The sequence below is a fragment of the Hibiscus syriacus genome, unplaced genomic scaffold, assembly GCF_006381635.1.
Source record: "Hibiscus syriacus cultivar Baekdansim isolate YM2019G1 unplaced genomic scaffold, ASM638163v2 tig00110247_pilon, whole genome shotgun sequence".
Lineage (NCBI taxonomy): Eukaryota > Viridiplantae > Streptophyta > Magnoliopsida > Malvales > Malvaceae > Hibiscus > Hibiscus syriacus.
In genome coordinates this window covers 115,837-140,070 of record NW_024062645.1, presented here as the reverse complement: position 1 = coordinate 140,070, position 24,234 = coordinate 115,837, and the positions used below count along the sequence as shown (strand labels likewise).

At 34.4% G+C, this 24,234-nt stretch overlaps 3 protein-coding genes and 1 pseudogene across 6 annotated transcripts; all 4 read left to right on the top strand.

Annotated features, from left to right (window-relative positions):
- Positions 1 to 1,858: 1,858 nt before the first annotated feature.
- LOC120114769 lies at positions 1,859 to 22,228 on the top strand (annotated as a pseudogene).
- LOC120114768 (leucine-rich repeat extensin-like protein 3) lies at positions 4,297 to 4,875 on the top strand. Its single transcript, XM_039135559.1, has one exon. It carries the CDS (start codon positions 4,297 to 4,299, stop codon positions 4,873 to 4,875), a length of 579 nt encoding a protein of 192 aa, XP_038991490.1.
- On the top strand, positions 9,688 to 16,210 carry LOC120114809 (serine/threonine-protein kinase EDR1-like). Its single transcript, XM_039135588.1, has 13 exons — positions 9,688 to 10,139; positions 11,068 to 11,508; positions 11,747 to 11,850; positions 12,143 to 13,206; positions 13,512 to 13,552; positions 13,801 to 13,869; positions 14,002 to 14,102; positions 14,572 to 14,650; positions 14,776 to 14,874; positions 15,002 to 15,070; positions 15,182 to 15,231; positions 15,307 to 15,483; positions 15,817 to 16,210. Exons 1-13 carry the CDS (start codon positions 9,744 to 9,746, stop codon positions 15,920 to 15,922), a joined length of 2,796 nt encoding a protein of 931 aa, XP_038991519.1. The 5' UTR covers positions 9,688 to 9,743; the 3' UTR covers positions 15,923 to 16,210.
- Positions 21,336 to 23,685, top strand: LOC120114810 (protein REVERSION-TO-ETHYLENE SENSITIVITY1-like). Of its 4 annotated transcripts, none has more exons than XM_039135593.1 (3): positions 21,336 to 21,554; positions 22,590 to 22,908; positions 23,020 to 23,685. In XM_039135593.1, exons 2-3 carry the CDS (start codon positions 22,606 to 22,608, stop codon positions 23,440 to 23,442), a joined length of 726 nt encoding a protein of 241 aa, XP_038991524.1. In that variant the 5' UTR covers positions 21,336 to 21,554; positions 22,590 to 22,605; the 3' UTR covers positions 23,443 to 23,685. The 4 variants fall into 4 exon arrangements, with proteins under 4 accessions (XP_038991524.1, XP_038991523.1, XP_038991520.1 ...); XM_039135592.1 differs by having other exon boundaries at positions 21,337 to 21,529; XM_039135589.1 differs by having other exon boundaries at positions 21,339 to 21,529; positions 22,509 to 22,908.
- Positions 23,686 to 24,234: the final 549 nt, after the last annotated feature.

The window sequence follows — 24,234 nt, the reverse complement described above, 5'->3', positions numbered from 1 at the left end:
TGATCTTCAATTCAACTTCCAATAATTCCTCAGATACATATAAACATAAATTATATCAGAAACGAAGCTTAATTACGATAAACGGATCGAATCGGGTGATAAATCAGTGAAAGACGGCTTACCGGGTTCGAATTTGGCGAAACGGACTTCGGATTCGGATTCAGGACGTCGAAAGCATAAAATATGACTTTTCGGAAATTTGGAATATTCGGTCAAAATCAAAGTCAACGGGTTTGACCGGCAATTTCGAGACCTTCGGGTTTGAATTTCGAAAAACGGACAGCGGAATCAGATTTGGAACGTCGAAAAATGTCAGGATAGGTATACTCGGTCAAAGTCAAAGGTCGTTTAATGCCCGATCAAAGCCGGTCAAAGTTTTGGTCAACAGTGGTCAACGGTCAATGGGTCAACGGTCAACGGGTCGGGTCAACGGGTCGGGTAAACGGGTCGGGTCGGGTCAACGGGTCGGGTCAACGGGTCGGGTCGGGTTGTGACCGGTCAAACCGGTCAACTATTCACTAAAACCGGTCAAACCGGTCATTTAGACTATCCCCACTCGCAGTGGCGGCGCGTGGGGGCGCGTGGGCACTGTTCCGGCAGCGTAAAATTCACAGAAAATTTTCTAAAAATTATTTTGAGCGATTTCGAGATACTTACAAAGCTCGGTTCACAATTTTGAACGGCGGAGAGCTCGATTTTGAAACGTCGGAAACTTTGACCGCTTCACCTCCACACGCGCTGCCGCCGCCGGAGAAAAAGGAGAACATCGGTGAACTCGGAACGGCACAAGGAACACGATGGTGCGGGAGGTGTCGTAAACGGATCATCGGATCGTCGTGAATCGATGAAAAACCAACTAAAACGAGTTATTACCGACGATACTTCCGACTGAAATTCACGACGAACGGCGATGATTCTCGACGAAAGGTTTGAGGGGTTTTGTTCCTCGATTGACAACGAACACGATGGTGGTTTCGGCTCGTCGTTTGGAGGTCGGACGGCGAGTAGATCGGAGTTGGAAGTTGGGTCAACGGAAGAGAAAAACTGGAAAATTATACATTCTGCAGCACGGGGAGGGGTTATAAATTCTCTCATAAAGGAAATTGGCTAAACCAAGAGTTTAGTCACTGAACTTCCTACACTTCTTAAAACGGTCTGCTAACTTTGAAATCTTACAATTTAATCCCCGATTCCTTCCAAAAATACCAATTAAATCCACCACTTTATAATTTCTTAAATTTAGCCCCTAAATTGGGGTGTTACAAATATATTATTTTTAATGGTCGAGAGACTCGATAGAAACAATGCTCTATAGTTAAAGTATCATTTTGTAACTTTTAGTAGTCGATGGACTTAATAAAACAATATCATATAGTAGGGACTATTTACTTTAACCTTCAATAAATTTGTTGATGTCATAGCAAAAATGTTAATGAAAGGGGGCTTTGTTTTTTCTTCTTTCCAAATTAGTCCAAAAATCAGTGGCCTCTTCTCTTATCAAATGCTTGGGCCAAATCTTGTGTTTTTGTACTGCCCATTACATATGTTTGAATCTTGTCTTTAAATGCAAGAATTTGTGTTCTGGTTTCTGTGCATAAATGCAGGTGATTGTAAGAACTCGTATTCATGATGCCAAGCTCTCTCGTCTAGTGGTCGATAACAGCTTCAAGAACTCGAACGTAGTGATCGTGGTTGTTGCACATCGAAGCGCGCCTCGGTTCTGGTCCCCTGTAACGAGCAGCCTATCCCCCGTTAACCGAATTCGGCACGTCTGCAAGATCATCAAAGGTTCTCTTCTCTATGAAGAACATGTAATCTGGTCTTGATGGTGTCGAGTGGCATAGTGATTAAAGCCGAAATGCCACTAGCCATGGCTGCACTTGACCCTTGTATTGCAAGGGTCCTTGAATCAGGCCTAAAACCAGAAACCACCCTAAATGAGCTTGTGTGCAACAGAGTAAGACGCCCTAAAAACTTCATTTGCCGATGATATCGATACCCCGAATCCCCTATATGATCCTTGAGGACCACCTGCAAATAAAACCTTTGATTAGAGTCGAATAAATAGGTAGTGCTGCTGCTGGGTTTAGTTCAGAAATGGCTGCTACTCGTTGGTACCCCATGATTAGAGTTTGTCCATGATTGATATAGGAATAAATTAAAATACAGGATCCAAAGTATTACGTCTTCGTCGTCGGCATGCCGGGGCTGAAATCCGGGGACATCAAAGTACAGGTGGAGGCCGACAACGTGTTGTTGATCAGCGGATAACGGAAGCGAGAGGACGAGAAGGAAGGGGCGAAGTACGTGAGGATGGAGAGGAGGGTGGGCAAGTTTATGAGGAAGTTCGTGTTGCCGGAGAATCCTAACACGGATGCGATCTCGGCCGTGTGTCCAGACGGGGTTTTGACGGTGACCGTGGAGAAATTGCGGCCGCCGGAGCCTAAGAAACCGAAGACCATTGAGGTCAAGATATGTTGAGACTTGAGAATGTTAGAATCTTGTTTGTTATGAAATCATGATAATGAACATGTTCTATGGAAGTTTAATTAAATATGTTTTAGGGAAAGTACACAAATCATCCATCGATTACAATCGTATTATTTTACTGAATCTTTTAAATATTAAAAATTACAATTTTTTTTTTTTAAATTTAGGATCTTTTTGGGTCATTTAGGTTATTTCCGGTCTAGGTAGGAATGACAAATGGGCGGGAAGAGTACGAATTTTCCTTCCTTTATCCCTATACTCATTTAATATTTTTATATCCATCACTATCCACTACCCACGACGGATAAAATTTTTAAATCTATATCTGCCCACGCGGATACAATTTCAAATACATCCCCCACACTCACTATTCAACTGGATACCCACCACCCATCTTGTACCCGATTGTACCCACCTATATCCGCCCGATAGTAACCTCACAGATTACATAATAGATCGTCTTCAATTTTAAAAATGTTTATGCTCTAACATTGTGTTAAATTACAAGTTATGTCTTATAAAATCTTAAAATTTATACAATAATCTTTGAAACTATACGTAAATTCATAATAGTCCAAAATGTATATGATGAATAGTTAGTGGGTAGGTGGATGCATGGTGGACGGATGCGGTGCGGGTAATATCTGAAATCCATCACCTACCCACCACTCACGGCGACTATGACTTTTTACATCCACACATGCATACTACCTACTAAACTTATACTCATCCCCACTCTAATTAGATTTGATCATATATCATTAACATGGAGGGGTATGAGTCAGGTTAGGTATTATGATAATTATCCTTAAATATATATAAAAGTCGATCATACTATTATTACTAGGTCAAGTAATTTTCACATTAAACCTAAACCCGATATGACTTGAACTTATCTTTTGAAAAATCTATTATTACTAGATCATGTATTTTTCACATTAAACCTAAACCTGACGTGATTTGATCTTATCTTTCGAAAAAATCAATTTGAACTCTATTTTTCAAAATAAAAATTTAATCTTATAAAATTAGATCGAAACTCATCAAATTTGTGTCGGTTATCTACCCTTAACTCTTTCTAGTCATTCAAGTTTGTTTCATACTCAACTTAATTCATCAATGGTGAATATTCAAGTCATTCAGGGGAGCCCTCCTTCTAAAGCAAAGAATAAAGTGTCAAGGGTCACATTTTTAAGTGTAGAATTGATTCTCACAAAAGATGAAACTAGGTTAAGAAATAAATAAATAAATAAATAAAAATTTTGGATTCCTTCGACCAATTAAAGATCTTGATTTAAATTTTATTCGATTCGATTAAAAAAATATAAGAAGACTTGTTTAATATAACTTATTTCTTATCTGGTATATATATACTTAGACTTTTCACGATCTGTAATATGTACAATTTTCGATCATATATGTTAGGATGGACCGAGGGGAGGGTAGCTGGAGGTAGTCGTCCCCTGAAAATTTTAATTTTTTTCTATTTTATATATTTTTTTATATTTTCTATTGATAACATGTTTTTGTCATCGTTAAAAATTTATGAATTTTCCTCTGATAAAATTGTAGAAGTCTATACCTATAAATCTATTTCTTTTAAACAATCCAAAAGAGTTTTTCAGAGATCGAAGAAAAGAATTTTGTGGAAAGTAAAGTAATACGTCATAAAACAATCATTAAGGGAAGCATCTAAAACCAAACTTTTAGAAGAGCCCTACACACGCATGTAAAAGGGTTAAGTGCCCTATCTTGTAGGTGCGTTACCCTTCATTTGTGATTTGTGCACAAAGGAGCAAAACCAAAATGGTGATGGGATTTTCATATGGTTCACTCTTCCAAGGGCACAAATGGGTTGTCTTGGTTCTGAAATTAGGTCTCATGGGGATGATCATGGCTGCTAGAACATCATCGGGAGATGAAATCGGGACACCATCGGCCGGTTTACTATGTATCAGCGAATGTGGAACATGTCCGGTCAAATGTTCACCCCAACCGGCACCAACGTCGAAGTCGTTTCCACCGCCATCGCCGGTTCACCACTCGTCACCACCGACGGTACCTTACTTTTACTTCCCACCACAAACTCCCAACCACTCCCCGCCACCGTTGGAATCAGAATCTTTCTCACCACCTCCATCTCCACCTCGCCCGCCACCGTCCGCACCTTCGTCGTCATCCTCCAAGGGCAGTCCGCCACCACCGCCTCCTCAGTATGTCTACGGTGCACCTGCAGGCCAAGGGTCACCCTCAGTAGGACCTCATGAGTACCCTTACCCTTACCCCTATTACTATTTCTATTCATCCAAGGCCTCTTCTATTTCTCTTCGTGTGTCAATCTCAATTGTGATGTTGTTTTTCGGTGCTGCATTGTTCCATTGTTGAGTCCTTGGATGTTTATAGGGTTTTGGGGTTAGTAGATGCAAATAGATTATATACATGTGTGCATAAATTATCCTATTGACCATCAAAGGGTTAATCACCAGTTTATTTCGTATCTTATATAAATTTTCGATTGTATCCGTTTTTTTAACTGTTTCTTAGTTTTAAATTAATTTATCGTACGACAGAACTATCCTATTGCATTGTTGATGTTCAACAATTATATATATACATGCTAGTTTCAATAACACGTGCTACACATAATTAAAGAAGGGGCTCATTGCGAAAATTTAGACAAACAGTTGCGAAAATTTGATTAAAAGATTTAAAGACTTGAAGGACCTAATGAAAGAAATTAGAGAAGTTGGAGGACCCATTGCGGAGCTTAGGTAGAGAATGGCGTGCATGAAGAAAGGTTCAAAGGGCTTTATCATGTAATCTGAATTAACTTAAATTTAAAATAATTCGAAAATTTTAAAATTTAAAATCTATTTAATCCAAAATCAATATAATTAATTAAATTTACATATTTATGAAATAATCATAATAAATTAACTTAAATTTACACATTTGCTTTATAATATTTAAAAGTTTGGATCTTCACGTTATAAATAAAATAAAATGAATTATAGAAATTATCAATCATAGTAAATCTTTATATTATTTAATATTTTTTTCTTTGGTAGGCAATGACATCGGTCTTAATGTCGGTTATCGATGGTTTGTATTTTTTCGCTTTATTTTTTATATCTCACATTTTGCTTTTCTTTTGTTTTTAATTTTTAGTAACTCTGTATGTATGATACGTTTTTTGATCTTCATGACACATTTTTATATGCCTTTTAGTACGTTTTCAATATTTTCTATTAGTCGTTTGACAGTTATTTTTTGTGTAATTTTCTCAGAGCTCGATTGGACACCACCTCGACTAATCAATATGACATTTATTTATTATTATGCTAATCTTCCATGCTTTAGACCATCATATTGGATTTGGATACGTAGTTTTCTCAAATTATTTCGATTCTGATTTATGATTGTCAATGGGCTTTCAAATATCTCTTTTAACCTCTCAATTATAATTAAAATTTTATTTCGATATTTTTCTAATATTTTTAAGCATAATTTTAGAAATTATAAAAATAAATTATTTTTTATTTTTTAAAAAAAATAATTATAAAATTCTTTAAATTTTGATCAAATTGATTGCAATTGATGCCTTCATTGACTTGCCAACTATGACCAAATGAATGTGATGCTTTCTATTGAATTTGAATATTGTGACTTTATATGGCCATTCATGTTCATTGCTTTCCCATAAATTCATAGTAATTCATAATTGGTGGATATAATTACAAATTTCATCACTAAATTTTACTATATCTCCTATTTTTCTCATTAAACTTTAAAAAATTTCAATTTTCTCATCGAACTTAATATATTGAATTTTTTGGTCACTGAACTCTATTTTCTCTCCTATTTTGGTCACTTCATTGTTAAATAGTTAACGGCGTTAAAAACGACGCCGTTAAAAAAACAAAAATTTCACAAAATAACGTCGTTTTGCATCTATATAACAACCCATTTTAATGTGTTAACTATTTAACGGCCGGGTGACTAAAAAAACTCAATGTATTAAGTTAAGTGAGAAAATTAAAATACAATAAGTGAAATAAGAGAGAGTAAAGTTCAGTTACCAAATTTGTAATTTATCCCAAAATATAATTAGAAAATAGTTTTTTAATCCATATTGAACAAATTTAATTTAAAATATTATTTGATAATAAAAAGTTTATTTAAATAATTTAATAGAGACATCACATTTATAATTTATATTAACATAGCCTAATTGGATAAAAACTCAATAATTGATGGAAAATATGCTCAAATATTTGGCCAAGTAGTCAAAGATAGATCGAGGATCTAGTAGGACAATCCCCTCCAAAAATTTTAAATTTTCATATAATTTAAGTATTTTTTTTATACTTTTTTGTTGATAACCTGTTTCTCAGAAGAAAAAAAATTTATAAATTCATCCTAAAATTTTATAAATTTATCTTCTACCGTAAAAATCTATATATGTCCAACCAAGAAATGCATGAATTTGGCGGTTTGTGCAAATTGAGAGGCAAATAACTAGAGATGGGCATGGGTCAGTTTTGGGTCGGGTTTCGGCTAATCTGATCCGACCCGAAAAATTGTACATCCTTCATCCGACCTGACCCAAAAAATATATACCCTCCACCTGACACGAACCCGACCCGACTTTTTGAGATAAAATCCGAATCCTACCCGAAATAATAAAAAATATTATTTTTATTCAATAAAAACAATAATTTAATTGAAAAAATAATATATAGAGGGATATTATTATAATTATTCTTAAATATATAAGATAAAATTATATTTTTTTCGGGATGAATATTTTTCACCCTAAACCTGAATTCGACCCGAACATCAACTTTAAAAAATCCCGACCCGATAACCCATCTGGTTCTGGTCCATGCACATCCCTACAACTAACCCAGAAGTGCATGAACATGCTAAGTAATAATATACACATAAAATCAGATTTTGAAAACATTGACAAAAACTAAGATCTTCTGGAGATTCCAAATTTTGTATTATATTTATAATTTTCCTTTTCTCTGGGGCCTTTCTATATTTTGTATGTTCTTTTAGTGAACACGTTTTACACGATGATATGAGATCCGAACCCGACGCATTTCGACCTCATCAGATTTGATTGAGTCATGTTCTTTTAAAAAATTTTGTGTTCGGGTTAGGTTCTTCAGAGTAGAAGTTCGGGTTGGATTCGAGTTTATAGTGAAAAATATACGAACTTATCCGAGTTGAAAAATAATCTAATTTTATCTTATATGTTTAAAGATAATGGCAAGAATACCCCTTTTATATTATATTTTCAATTAATTTCTAATTTTATTTTAATAAAATTAATATTTTTTTATAAATATATTTATTTTACACTGGTTTTATTTTTTTTTTAAAACTTGAGTATATATTGGGGTCGGATGAAATCACCCTAAACTCGAGTCGAATAGAATTCGAGTAATAAAGATTTATTTTTCAGATTAGATTAGTCAAAAGTCCGATCAAACCCAACCCATTCCCAATTCCTAGGTTTTAGGCATAGATAATAGTAAATGCATGCCCTTTTCCATGGTTTTCAAAATCAGACTGGTTAGCGAACCGGTCATACTATCGGTTCACTGGTTCAACCGGTAGAATCGGTCGGAAGAACCGGACGACGTCATAATTATTTAAAAAATTAAATAAAAATACAAAAAATATTTAATAAAAAATAATTTTTTATATCACAATTCATATTCAAAGCAAGTCATAACATATATAAGTTAAAACCCATAAAATCAAGTAAAACAAAATGATTCAAATTAACTACAACATAATATTTAAGGTAAAACATATTAAATAATAAATATAATTATATAACTATAATTAAAAAATAAATTTGGGGTTAAAAAATCATAACATAATGATATTGTTTGGTTTAATTTTTTTTTAAAAACAATCACACATGGCTAAGAAACATAGAAGAGCATCTCAAAAGTCTAAAGAGTAAAAATATGAGAACAAAACAATCCCACATTGCTAAGAAACATAGAAGAGCATCACAACTAACTTCTATAAATAATAGAGGTAATTTGGCATTCAAAATCATAGAGCCTTTTGGTGAGCATTGAGTGAACTATTCTTTCACTTCAATCAAGCTCGAATTTTAGGCTTCAATTGAGCTTCTAAATATTTTTTTAGTTTAAGCCTTTTTGAGTTCAAGTTTCAATATTATATTTCGAGCTTGAGTTGAACTTGATAATTTTTAGTTTGTGAGTTTGAGTTGAGCTTACTTTTAAAGTTTTCAAGTTCGAGTCGAGCACAACAATAATCGAGTTCGACTTGGCTCGTTTAACAAGCGACGTTGTTTGGTTTAATTTTTTCTTTTTTAAAAAAAATCCGTTTTTTTTTTCGGTTTTTTCCGATTTTCAGCCGATCCGGTTCGAACGATTCAACCGGTTTAAATTAAACCGGACTAGCACACGATTCCCGATTGAACCGACCGATCCGGTCCGATTTTCAAAACAATGCCATTTTCAACTATCTTTACATCACACGTCGATACAACCAATATTTGCCTCTCGTTAATAATTTGATAAATTATACTCATAACTATCTAATTATAAAAAAATTATAATCTAATCATTAAAATTTTAATTATATTAATTAAATTATTTAATCATTTAAATGATATCAACCGATTCATTATTGATGTATATTTGATGAATGATGTGATATGATAGTTAAAAGATCGTTCATCGTTCGCCGTTGGATGAAACCACTTCTACATAATGTTGCTCACACAGTGATAGGTACATCTTCACCATTAATATTTACCAATGACTGTTGAAACATCGAGAATCGAGACGTGTAAAGAATTTACTGACTATGATTTTGTCTTACGTAGTCATCTCGAAAACAATCGCTTGGCGGGTGAGCTGCCTTCATCTTTAATGAACCTACCACCAAACTTGAGAGAATTGTAAGTCCCTCGAAGTTTGAGGACTATTTATGTATTTTATCCTTTATTTGATTACCGTTTTGTATGTGCATCTGGAGGGAATTTGTTGGGCGTTTATTGTTTGAAACCGTTTACCGTTTAGCTTTGACGGCAAAAGAGTGCGCAGGATAAGCGAATCTACTTTTGTCCTTTGGGCGTAGGTTAAGACTGTACATAGAATAGTAATAGAAATTAAGAACAGTGGTACAAGAAAAAAAAAACAATTACAAAAAAAAAATTCTTAAAAGAAATAAAAAAGAATAGTCGCCGTTGATGATCGATGTCGAAAATGAAGCATCTCTTAAGGAAGCTCCACATCGGCGGTGGTTTAAACGAGCACCAAAGATTGGCGGAGGCGCGGTCCGTTATCGCCTCGAGTCCGAACTCGAATCCGATGAACGTGACGGGAACGGCGACGAATTCTTCTTCTCCATCATCGCCTTCTGTCGATTCAAGGGCAACGGGGAGAATCGGGACCGTTGAATCGGTCGAGGCAGATCGGACGGCTGGAGACGAGGTGGATTTTAATTTATTGGAAGAAGAGTTTCAGATGCAGTTGGCCTTGGCAATCAGTGCCTCCGATCCCGAGACAGCTCAGATCGACGCAGCTAAAAGGATTAGTCTCGCCGGCACCGACACCAAGGCGTTTGATGAGTTACTCTCGCTTCGTTATTGGGTAATGTATTCTTTCATATTTCAATTATATATGCGTATTAGTATAATTAGGTTTTCGAAATTGCATTTCCTGTTTGAATCGGTTTCAATAGTCAATTACTTGTTTCCTCAATTCGGTTATGAGATCATTCTATTTATTCCTTTTATATTCATTTCCCCCTTTTTTGTGAATTGATGTCTTTTACTAATAATTTCTGATTGCATTTCGTGTTTTCTCTCTGTGATTACTAGTTTATTTGTTTATTTTCATTAGTAGTAAACTTTTGAAATTCTTAACTTTGATGCCATTCTCGTTAGTCATGAACTGGTTGGGATAGAAATTCACTAATTTTTAAAATTCTTATTAGTTTTTTATCTCTTTAGTTGAAGTTTTGCTAAATATTGCAATTCGTACATCCTTATTGATTCGTTCATATACGTTGATAACATCTCATTGTTTAAACATGTTAAGTTCTGCATGCGGCCAAGGCCGATGAACTGTGTTTATGAAAAATTGTTTTATTATTTAGGCAGTACAATATGCTTGTTTATTTGAACTCTGTTATACAATGGCAGCTCCGTTTTAAGCAGAGCTAGTTGGTAAGTCTTTTTCCTTATCCCTCACCACAATAAAATTTACATGTATGCTTCTTTTTTCTCCATAAATATAAATGATATATTACCTTGTTTCTGTTTATTCTCATTTTTATGATTTGATTCATCATTGGTTATTACGATGGGATATTGTATTCAATATGGATACGAATATTGCTTGTTATTAATTTTGATTACGTTTTCCTTATGTTGATTAGTAAAACTAAATCCATTTTCATCCTTTGGTTTTACGCATTGTACTTGTCTGAACAAGTTCTAAAACACGTTAGATAATATATTTGTTTCTTTTTCTCTTGAGGAAAAGAAAAGTAATTTCTATGTTTTGTTATTTGCAGAACTATAATGTTGTAAACTATGATGAAAAGATTGTGGATGGGTTTTATGATGTGTATGGAATTGCATCAAATTTGGGTGCCCAAGGGAAGATGCCAACTTTGGTTGATCTTCAAGCAATATCAGTGTTGGATAATGTTGATTATGAAGTAATTTTGGTTAACCGATTGTTTGATCCTGAATTGCAAGCACTTGAGAAAAGAGTGAATAACATATATGTGCAAGCCCAAGCTTTTGGCCATGTCCCAGTTTTAAATGGCATGATTCAGCAAATTGCTGAAACAGTTGTAAATAGAATGGGTGGTCCCGTTGCTGATGCTGAAGAGATGTTGAGAATGTGGACCTCGAGAAGTTATGAGTTACGGAATTCTCTTAACACTATCATTCTTCCACTTGGACGGCTTGATGTCGGACTTTCTCGTCACAGAGCCTTGCTTTTTAAGGTTGTAAAAACCCTTGAATACTCTTATTCCCATAAGTTTAACTCATCAAAGATGTTTTCCTTTTAACTTCACTAATGTCTACACCACCTCTCGTTTTCCTTTCATTTGATATCTTTTGTTTGACTTACTTTTTCTGCTAGTCATATATTCTGCCACTTTTGTCTAATTTTAACTTGCATTAATGATAACAGTATGTGAACCGTTTATAAGGAAATTGTTTTTATGTATCGGGTTCCAGGTTCTAGCTGATAGAATTAACCTCCCCTGCATTCTGGTCAAAGGGAGTTATTACACTGGTACAGATGATGGAGCTGTGAACTTGGTCAGAATGAATAACGGAAGGTAGTCTCCTCCAACTCTAATATATCATCTTTGGTTTTGGTAACTATGCAGTGTATTATACTATTTGTGCATATAAAGGTCTTTTTTCTTGAGTTTATCCCTCAACATTTTGTCATACCAGTTAATATTTTCTGTTAAGCACTGTTCTTTAGTTGGTGCAAATTTTTTCCTTCAGGCTAAATACACATAACTTTTTGAGTTTTTTTTTTCAGTTCCATTCTGTCTTCTGCTTCAGCCTTTAAGCAGTTTTGCTGTCTAGCGAAGAAAAGTTAATATTATCTGAAATATGCAGTGAATATATTATTGATCTGATGGGTGCTCCTGGGACACTGATTCCTGCTGAAGTACCAAGCTGTCACCTCCTAAGTTCTGCGCTTGATGTAAGAGGCTTTGCTGATCGTTCTGAAGCTTCTCAGAGTCCACCTGTTCTGCTTGACAAAGGAATTGTAGATTTGGCAGTTTCAGCTGCTCTCAATATGGGCCCTAAAGTTGGTGCCATGAGGTCAACAGAGTTTTTCAGCAGTCAGGCAAATGAAGAGGAGAGGAGCCATGCTGAAAGAGTTGTCTTTGAGAGATTTGAACAAGATTTTAGGAAGCTTCTTCCCTTGACACCTAAATCTAGTGAAAATGTTTCTGGCATCCATGAAAAGCCATCATCAGCGCAAAAGAGAAAGGTTAAAAATGTTTCTAAGTATGTTATCAGTGCAGCAAAGGACCCAGAATTTGCTCAGAAGTTACATGCTGTTTTGATGGAGAGTGGCGCATCACCTCCTCCAGATTTGTTCATGGATAGTAATTCTCAGGATCATTGTGAACAAAGTAGGGCTGAACAAGTGGTGAAAGGGATAAATGTAGATGATGCTGCTAGCTGCCATTCAAATGAGTTGCCAGTCAATGCGCTCCGTCTTGTATCCTCTGGCATGGAGACTTCAGAAAATACTGATTCAAATCTTGGACAAAACCACATGGCTAAATACCAGAGAGAGCTTGGAATGAATGCCATAAAAACTTTAAATACTGAAGTTACATCTGCATCTGATGCTACATGTGAGGAATTTCTTGTTGGTAATACGGTTAATGAGCGGACACAAGTTTGTGAGACTTCCTTCTGCTCTGCTAATGAGTTTTGCCAAATACAGTCAGAAAATGTCTTGGTCACGGATGACAAGTTAATACAAAGGACTTCTGGTACAGAGTTCTATAAAGAATCTGCACTGGAGTTGATCAAAACCGCAGATTGTGATTTGCATTTGATTAGTAAGGTTCACAGTGAGAAGATACATCCTATGCTTAGGGAGGTTTCAGAATGGGAAATCCCATGGGAGGATCTTCAAGTTGGTGAACGCATCGGTATTGGTAAGGCCTCATCATAACAACATTTATATGTCTGGTTCTGTTTTCCCTAGTTCTTTTAAGTTTCAGATATCTCCTGCCTAGGCTAACCTGGAATAACATAGTATAAGGAACAATCCCGGAACTTTCAGATATCTTTTAAACCTTCTTTTTGATGCAACAATTTAGGAATAAGAACTGGCTCAGTTGATTGCATTTTTTTATATTCATGTTTTACTGGATCTACAGTCAGAATGCGGTGCTTGAATATGACTCGACTGTTCCTTACCGGTGCACACTTGCTTAATAGATGAACTTTTTTCTTACAGGATCATATGGTGAGGTCTACCGAGCAGATTGGAATGGCACTGTGAGTTACATTTGCTATTACTTTTGTTCCGTGGAACTTTTAGGAGTAGTGTACTAATTGATACAATGAACAATTACAGTTCCACATGCCAAGCTGTAGTAAGTTTACTAAGTGCATCTGCATTAGCTTCTCTTGAATAATTCTTCTATGACTGATGACAGTATATGGCTTGTTCGAAAAGTCTCTTTAATGACTTCTATGGTATTTTCATTGGAGTGTTTGGCTCATTTTCTTTGACGGGTCTTCAGGAGGTTGCTGTGAAGAAGTTTCTAGATCAAGACTTCTCTGGTGATGCAGTGGTTCAGTTTAAATGTGAAGTAAGCCCTAAAAGCTTCCTATAGTATGATGCTTGTTAATTTCCCCACATGCTTGTGAGCTTAACTTTACTGTAGAATTGAATGAATTTATATTTAGAATTGAGGTCGTCTCTGATTGATGACCCTGTGCAGGTTGAAATCATGTTAAGGTTAAGACATCCAAATGTTGTTCTTTTCATGGGAGCTGTTACTCGGTCTCCACATTTCTCTATACTCACAGAGTTTCTACCCAGGTTGATTTTCTGTATACAATCGAAATTGTTCTCTTTTCTTTTCTTTTGTTTTTAATGCTTTTGTTATTAGTAAGTTAACGTTATTTGTATGCTCTTTTCAATTGTTATGGATATTAGTGGTCATTTTTTTGCTTCATGGTAATTTCCCTCTGGTATTAAAAGATGAAAAAAGAAAATAGTGCTCAAACTGTCCTCTTAGTAATACGGTGCATATTTTGTCACTGATGTTTTGTTTGTAGATGGTAGGTACTGAAATCTCCTTGTACCCCGGTGTAAGCTACTAAATGCATATATTTTGTGTTTTGCTGTGTATGAAAACAGCATATCCTTATCTAGAAGTGTCTTTTTTTTTTATTAAGATGACCACTCTTATTGCTTTTGTGCTTTTTGCCAATAACTGATTAATTAATAAGACAAGGTTGGCCTACCTGTTTTACATTCTTCTTTTTCCTTCCTCATTCTCATGCAGGGGAAGTTTGTATAAGATACTGCATCGATCCAATCCGCAACTTGATGAGAAGAGACGGATGAGAATGGCTCTTGATGTGGTACTAGTCACAAGTGAATAGATTATTTATTTTTATTTTGCTTCATATTTTGCACTGTAATTCCCTGTCTCCCCTTCACTCTTCTTCCTGCTCGGTTGTTAACTGAAACTTGCTATTATCTGCAGGCTAAAGGAATGAATTATTTGCACACAATCCATCCTACTATAGTTCATCGAGATCTGAAAACACCAAATCTCCTTGTCGATAAGAACTGGGTTGTAAAGGTTCTTAACATAAATCTAATTTCTGGCTAAAACTGTTCCTTGTTTTTAAGCTACTTTACTGATTGCTTAACTTTCTGCTGGAAGATGCTTATGGATTTCATTTGGAATATGTTTGTTTCCCATTCAGGTATGTGATTTCGGGTTGTCACGCATGAAACATCACACATTCCTCTCTTCAAAGTCTACTGCTGGAACGGTAGTATTACTAAAAGACGATCCTTTGTTTCACTTTGAATTTTCTGTTACTTTCCTATTAATCCAAATATATCTTCTTTTTATGAAGTAAATGTTCTCTCTTGGACTGCAGCCTCAATGGATGGCCCCGGAAGTTGTAAGGAACGAACCAGCTAATGAGAAGTAAGTGACTTTTGACCGGCACATGCATGACATTTCTATCCCGTTTCTCATACGAATAGACTGGCTTGGTTTCAGATGTGATGTGTACAGTTTTGGTGTGATATTATGGGAGCTGGTTACACTGCGTGTTCCTTGGAAAGGTTTGAATCCAATGCAAGTTGTTGGAGCTGTTGGATTCCAGAATAGGCGTCTCGAAATTCCCGAAGATATTGACCCAATTGTTGCACATATAATACGTGAATGTTGGCAAACGTGAGTTCTAGACATAATTTGTTTTACATTTATCCATGTCTGGAGAATGATCATAGAAAATGCACCAACTCAATCTCATCTGAATGTTTAATCGGTCTCTCGTTTCTCGGGTGCTCATAAACTTCCGAAACAAACCCTAGTTATTTTCCCCTTGCATTGAATAAAAGGATTTTTGTTCATAATTAACTCAAAATAATTAGAATGATCTTTTTTATGGTTAGTCGTGCTCGTGACTCGGTGCAAGTATCCGAGTATATCATATAGGTGATATAGTCTGCAATATTGATTGTTGTGTAACTCACATTAATATAACTTGTGTTATCATCTCTGCAGGGAGCCACACCTCCGACCATCATTTGCACAGCTCGTATCCCGACTACGACGTCTTCAACAGCTGTATGTCGAAAAGCCGAACTCGGAAAATCAAATTACAGGTTGATTTTTGATGTAATAAGAACTCCATTAGCTGTTTCCTGGCTTGAAAATGAACCAGGCAGCCAGAAAGGTTAGTTCTAAATGTGCAAAGAAAGTTCAAAAAAGAGTGGGGATGGGGACGTGCCGGCTCATTCGAAACGGGGGATCGGCACTTCCGTCCCGAATGAGAGTGGATCGATTCCTCTGATAAGTGATCAGCTGCATAAGTGCAGTGGAGGATACCACCTGAAAACCGTGCTTAGTATTATGAATAGGTTCAGCATTTGTCAACTGTAAGAATGTTGCAAAAAAAAAAATAATAATCAAAAGTGATAAAAATAAAAGAAAAGAAAAAAAAGGTAAATAATCATACGTGGAGGTCTTTGTTTTGGGGTAAAAAAATCCCAATCCCTGGAATTGTAAACAAGTGTGATCTCATTCTGAATAATTAATTAGCGAAATAGGGCATCTTTAAATATATTTTGGGATTTATGGCATTTACTTTAGTGTTTTGAAACTCATCACGTAAGCATGTCGAGTTCAAATAAAATACATTTTTAATAAAAAAATTATATTTTATTGAAATTCGTCATGTCCACGTGATGAGTTCTAATATATATATATATATATATATATATATATATATATATATTATTAGAACTTATCATGTTTAAGTGACGAGTTCCAAAGCACTATAATAAATGTCATAGATCTTAAAATAAATTTTCGCCAACGATATATTTTTAAAAAAATTAAACAAACAACGAGTCAAGCAACAAATTTTCTTAATGAGTATGAGTCGATCAAAATTTTAACGATCTTAACGAGTAGAGTCAAACAACAAAAACTTTTAACGAGTAAAAGTCGAGTACTATCTAACTCGCGATCGACTCACTCGATAATTACCCTAACTAGGCTAATTCTAGCCTCAATTAAAGCACATTGTGGAGGGCAATTGATGCGTTTTGTTCTAATTCTTTTTCTATAACAAAACCTGGCACTAAGTAATGGGCAGAGTGGTTGCAAATGATGTGTATAATTAAAATAAGGTTTTGATATTTTAAATAATATCTATTTTTATTTAGTTTAACTATTTTTAAATAATTTATTCATATATATATATATATATATATATATATTCTTATAAACACATTCATATGTTTGTAGTTGAGGAATATCTATATGCATGTATTTAATTTTAAAAATTAAAAAAAATATAAATATATTTAAAACTAAAGAATTACTTGCATATCCTTAATTTTACCAATTTAGTAATATTAACACTTAAACTTTTATTGTGTTTCTTTTGACATTTGAATTTTTGATTTTTTGTTCAAATTGATCCAAATACGATGGGAAATAATGATGCTGATAAATATGATTTTTTTATTATTAATCTGGGGTAAGTACAATGTAGTAACTGTTCAAAGATAGTTCTCAACCTTTCGACATTAAACGTTCACACTTCTGGCATCTATGGTGCTCAACCTGAGTCCTCAGGAATAACAACAATTCGTGCATATGATGTTAAATACTAAATAGACTCTTATAATCTAAAAATAAGATCCTAAAGAATAGTCCCAACAGTGAAAGAATGTATATTTTCTTTTAAATAATTTGGATTTAAACAATATTATTTATATTAAAAAAATTATAAAATTGAGTTTTTTATATAAATATATTTATGAGTAGCCGTTGTTTGAACTAAATAACTTTAAATTCGAGTACTTTATATGTATGTATGTGCATGAACTTGAAAATAAAATAATAATGCATGATGATATACTGAAAAAAGTTAGAAGCCATCGGCAAGTGTTAATTGTTAGGTTAGGTTAGGTTAGGTGTATTTGTTTCTTACACTGAATTTCACCACCCTTGTTGTAAACATGACGTGACCAAAAGTCCAAAACTACATATTTAGTACATTAACTATCATTTTTGTTCTATTTTGGTAACTTAATTATTTTTTTAAATCATACCTAATGTTACATTTTGATTCCATCTTGGTCATCTATCGTTAAAAAATTAACAAAATTACTTATGTGATATATATATTTTTTAACGATGATGTGGCATTATCTTATGATGACAACTGACACATCAGCATCACCATTAATTTTTTAACAATGGGTGACTAAAATGAAAGAAAAATTAAACGTTAGGTACGATTTTGAAAAAAATTATTTGGGTGACCAAAATGAAACAGAAATGTTGGTTGAGATATTAAACTTGTATTTTACCCTATTTTTATTCAAAAAATACGAAATGAAATATATAGGGATAGGATCTTGTTACACAGATGTAAAATTCTTTTAGTTTACACGGATTTAAGATCGTTGGATGAGTAAAAATATAGTTTTACACAGTGTTAATGGATCTTAACCATATATATATACAAACGAAGGTAGTAATAATAATTAAATAAATAAACGTACAATATGAATATCTTTTAGTTTAATTAAATAAAAGGTAAAATACACAAATGGTTCCCTGACTATAAGACGATGTTTTATTGAGTCTCTTGACTATTAAAAGTTATAAAATGGTCTCCTGACTATAGGATATTGTTTTTTTGTGTCCCTTAACTATTAAAGTTACAAAATGGCCATTCAACTATTCATATGTTCTAAACTCGCCATTTTCTGTTAAAAATTCATTGCAATCTAAGATTACGTTAACTTGTTGACTAAGATATGATAAAATATGATCTCATAATCTCAAAAGACTATTATATCCAGTCAGCATGTTAACGTCCAACTTATACGACCTATAAATTTTTAATGGAAAAATATGAGTTTTGAACATATAAAGTAGGGTGGTCATTTTGTAACTTTTAATAGTCAATAGACTCACCAAAGTAATGTCGTATAGTCTAAGGATCATTTTATAATTTTTAATAATAAGAGGACTCAACAAAACAATACCATATAGTCAGGAGACTATTTGTATATTTTACCCTTAAATAAAAATAGTTGCTATCTAGTTTTAAATGGAATAAGAAGTACACCAAAAGAACTAAAAGTTTAATCAAATAATTTAAAAGAAAATAAAAATATATTAACAAACACTAATATAACAATAAATGATAAGCAGTGTGGATATCAAAATAAAAATAAATTATTATTATTATTATTATTATTATTATTATTATTATTATTATTTATATGATAATTAAAAAATCACTTGTTTCCAACAAAATGATTGACGAAGATAATATAATATAATATAATATAATATAATATAGAAGAATAAAATCAACCCGAGTCATATTATTTAATATTTTAAAAACAGTGCACGAATCAAATGACTTCCATGATAAAGGAATTGTTGTTATTTCTCGAAGATCCGGGTTCGAGCACCATAAATGTCAGGGGTGTGAGCCTTCAATGTCAAAGGGTTGAGAGTTATCTTTGAACATATATTGTCTTGTACTTACCCCAGATTAATCAAAAAAAAAATTAAAAATAGTATTTGCGGTTTTATTGGTGGTCTTTTAATAGTTTAATTTTTTGGATCGTTTACCAATGCAATCAGATATGTTTGTATTTATTATTGTTCAAGTTTCGGTTAAAATTTTTTTATCTTTCTTTGTATGGTCCTTACGTGATCTTAAGTTATTAATTAACCTTTGAAACGATAATTTTTTTTTTTTTTTGAAAATAATACTTTAGCATGTCGCATCATTTTCTATTAACAATAAATAATAATGATGATAATAATGAAAGTATATTAAAAGTTTAGTGGTCGTAAGTATAATTTATCTTTTTAGAAATAATATCTTAGCAAAATTTTAAATGAAATTAAGGGTAAAGTACACAAAATATACCCCAATTATCGAATGTTGATTTGTTTGGTCTCTCGACTAACTAAAGTTATAAAATGATCTCTCGATTATAGGATGTTGATTTATTGAGTCCATTGACTATTAAAAGTTACAAAATGATCATTCGACTATTCATATGTTCCAAACTCATCCTTTTTCGTTAAAAAATTGACGACAATCTGAGTTTGATGTTAACCTATCGGTTGAGATACGATAAATTCATATTTTAATGATGTTTGTTGGTATCGTCGATGCTTTCAAACACTAGCTCGATCGATATAATATAAATAGAGACTCGATCCATAAAATACAATTCAAACAGTCAAAGGATTGGATTTTTATCATAACTTGGTGAAAAAGTTAATGTCATACTCAAACGATTGTTGTATTTTAATGTAAAATAACGAATTTGGAACACATGAATAGTCAAATGACCATGTTATAACTTTTAATGGTAAGAAAACTCAATAAAACAACGTCTTTTAGTTAGAGAAACATTTTATAACTTTCAATAGTTGATGACTCAACGAAGTAACATTTGTTTACTTTACCCTAAAATAAAGACTTAGTGCTTAAATAAGTGTCCAACCTATATCTTTTGTGCCGAATAGGAGCCTACATTGTTTTTTTGGCTCATTCAGGTGTCAAACGTTATCCTTTTAGGTGTCTGTACCGTCAATGGCGCTAGTTTTCCCCGTTAAGTGACACGTGTCTGGTAATTTTGAAGTTTATTTTTTAAAATTATCATATTTATAAATAAAAAACCTAACTTCTTTTAAATTATAAAATCCATAAAATCCTCAAATCCTAGCACTAACATGCCACTGACGCCCTCTCCGGCCACGACCATTGCCGTCGACGTAGTCCCTACCATCATCCTAGTTATATTTCGTCGTAGTTGTCGCCGATTTACCATTAGAATCGTGTGGGATCACGATTTTCATCCTAGGGTTCGCGGGGTATAAAATGCTAATTTTTCGTCGATCGATCGTCAATCGGCCACGATTTCATAGGGGGTTTGGTCCTCGGGGAAGGGGAGATCGGGTGGAGCTTCTTCGACAACAAAAGGCGGTGGTCGGTGTGGGTTTAGGGGTTAGAATGAAGGTTTTCAAAGTATAGGGGTTATTTCAAAATGTATGTGTTTTCTTTTTTTTAAAATATATAATTTTTTTTTAATTTTTTATAAAATTTTAAAATTACTAGATTATGACCCTTATTATTTAACGAGAAAAATTAATATCGTTGACGGTCCAAACAACTCAAAAGATAATGTTTGTAATATTAAATATATGGATGTGTCAAAAAAAATATAATATAATTCATATTCGGCATAAACGATATAGTTTGGGGGCATTTATTTGGGCATTAACCCTAAAATAAATAAGAAACTATAAAAACGTGGAGAGGAGTGGGGGAGGGCGTGGGTCCCACACCTGGAAGCGAAAATCCGGAATTGTTCATGAACCTTGCCAGTTGCCATGGCCTCTCTCTTTTTCCTTTCCAATTCCCAATTCATTATCTTTTTTTTTTTTAATCTGATTAATTCCACAAATTGACTCTCTTTTTTTTTTGGTCAGGATATATAAAATCTGTTGTTGTTATGCATCTTCAAAATGAAGCTGCTTAGTCATCTCTTCCACCGCCCTTCAACAACACTTGCCAAAACCAAAAATCAGATTCCCAAATCGCCAACTTTTCTTCTTCTTCTTCTTCTTCTTTACCAACCCTTCAAAAAGATCTATGCTTTGATTCATATTTGCTTTACCCTTTTCTGTTTCCTAGCATTTTACCCTACTTTTCTTGTTGCAGGTTAGGGAAGTGTCTTCCTTCACTGGTAAAGTTTTCATTTCCTTTCTTCTTAGTTCAACATGCATTTCATAGGGTTAAAGTTCTTGTTCTTGTTTTCGATTTGATTGGTTTGCATGAAGAACTGATTTTGAACCTTGGGGACTTGATAATTCCATTGGTGTTCTTGTCTTGGATTTGCTCTTTTGCTGATTCCCTAATGATAAAATGGAGTGTTTAGGGTTTAATGATCTGATTAGTTTGCTTGAGGAAAAGGACCTATTTGAATAATTGCAAACTTTGTTGTGCTGGTCTGGTAGTTTTGTGATGCAAATTTTGGCTTGGAAATTTGGTAATTGCTTTGTCATTGAATGGAGTCTTGCATGTCGGTTTCGACTTTCGAGCTCGAATGGTGCTTCGTCCTCCGTATCTGGCTGCGGAGAAAACGCATTGTTGTGACGAGTCTTTAGTTTGTGTAAAGTTGGAATGATGTTTCCTGACTTGAGTTGAATGTAGATGTACTCTGAAAGGCGAAAAGGAATGTTATTCGACGATAACTAGATGCTTGCTAGGTTCCTAAATCGACAAGAAGTTAGCATTTTATCAGGTGAATGAATAATAATTAGTAAAGTTGCGATTCACGAATGTGGTCGTATATATCGTAGTGTATATTAGTTTGGATCTCAATGAACTTTGAATTTACAGAAAGGTTTGATGATCTTACTAAGATATGCAGTCATTTAGCACTTAACTAGTTACCGGATTTAATCCCGATTTCGAATAGCAACGATTGCAACCTGCATTAAAGTGATCGTTGTGTGATAGTGTATTTCGGAAAATCTTTTGGTTTATGTCGATGACCAATCACCATATATTGACATTTGGAACTTTTGCAATCTTAGAACAATTTTGTTGCCCTTTTCGTGCATGGCATTTACTTATTGACGTCGTATGTTGTGTTTAATCGTTTTTGAAAAGTAACGGTATTACATATTTATTGTAGAATGATAGTATCGTCTTTGTGATTGGATAACAAGTCAATGTTTGAGGGTGTTGTCTGAAATGGTGATGGTTCGCCACGTAGAATTGCAGAAAACCGTATGCCGCGTGGAAGACTTCCTATGATGGATCTAAAAAGAGGTTATGATGTCGAACGTGATGGATCTAGAATTCAGCATGACCTGTGGCCTTTAGATGAAATTGATCCGAAGAACGCGAAGTTTCCTTGTTGTCTAGTTTGGACCCCACTCCCGGTTGTCTCATGGTTGGCGCCTTTCATTGGACATGTCGGCATTTGCCTTGAGGCAGGAGCGATTTTGGACTTTTCGGGATCGTATTTTGTTAATATCGAGGATTTTGCTTTTGGTGCTGTTGCTCGATACGTACAACTCGATAGAGAAAAGGTATAGTTTTGTCGGAATTTAACCTTTTACATCTCTACATGCATACAAAGGCATATTTCTCTTTGTCGGAACTAGGGGTTGTTTCATTAACCAGTTTTATTGTGGAACTAGTGCTGCTTTCCCCCGAACCTGGCCGGGCACACATGCAAGCATGGGTACCAGCACACAGAGTATGAGACTGCACTCACATGGGATGATGCCTTGCAGTCGAGCGTGCGTTACTTTGAGCACAAGAGCTACAACCTCTTCACGTGCAACTCTTACTCGTTCGTTGCCAATTGTCTCAACCGGCTCTGCTACGACGGATCAATGAATTGGAACATGATAAGCGTGGCTGTACTGTTGATGCTCAAGGGGCAGTGGGTCGATACAATGTCGATAGTAAGATCATTCCTCCCTTTCACAGTAGTGCTCTGCCTTGGGTTAGTACTGGTCGGGTGGCCGTTCATGGCCGGACTCTTCTCGTTTTCTCTCCTCCTCCTCATGTGGTTTCTGTTGGGGACTTACTGTGCAAAAACCTTACTGGAAAGCTAGAGGTTTCACTCTCTTCTCTCCTTTTTACCCCCACTGAAGTTGAATTTTCCGGTTAGTCGAAAGATGCAGGCATAGTCGGTACAGTTCGGTGTTTCTTTCGAAATCCTAGGTTGTCGAATACCTAACAGACAGTGGCCTAAGGTTGTCTTGTCCCTTCCCTCAACAAACTAAATTGTAGATTTGCTTCAGTAAAGGGAAACTGAACATCTTATTACAATCCTAATAGTTCTGGTAGTAACTTCACCAAGTTAGCTTATCTTATCTATTTCAATCACTTTCAAGATTGGCCAAAGCATATAATTTAGATATAAACGGGGCCGAAGCCGAGAACTTTGTCTCTTGTCGGAACGGAGTCGTACTTGAGGAAGTGATGGATTGTCCTTGTGAAGCGGCGATTTCGACGAACAAATCTTCGGACGACTTCCCTTATCTTCCGGCGATCATGCAAATTTTCATCGGGTGTCGAATTTTGAATGATTTTGGGATGTTATTAGATACTTCAAAAGAAAGTTTGGGGACCTTTAAAAGGAATGTGATAGTCTAGGGATGAATTCAGAATGTTTAAAAGTTTGAGGATTGATTTAAAATGAAAATAAGTATTCAGGAACGTATAACGCTATTAACTCATAAAAATATTTTAAAAATAGTCAAATTAAAATGTTTGACCAGTGACATACATGATTTGTAATAAAACATGTTATGCAAAATCATTTTTGAATTTAGTAACTAAACTATCAATTTTAGTATCTAAACTATATAATTTAAATACGTATTTAGTATATAAATTATTAA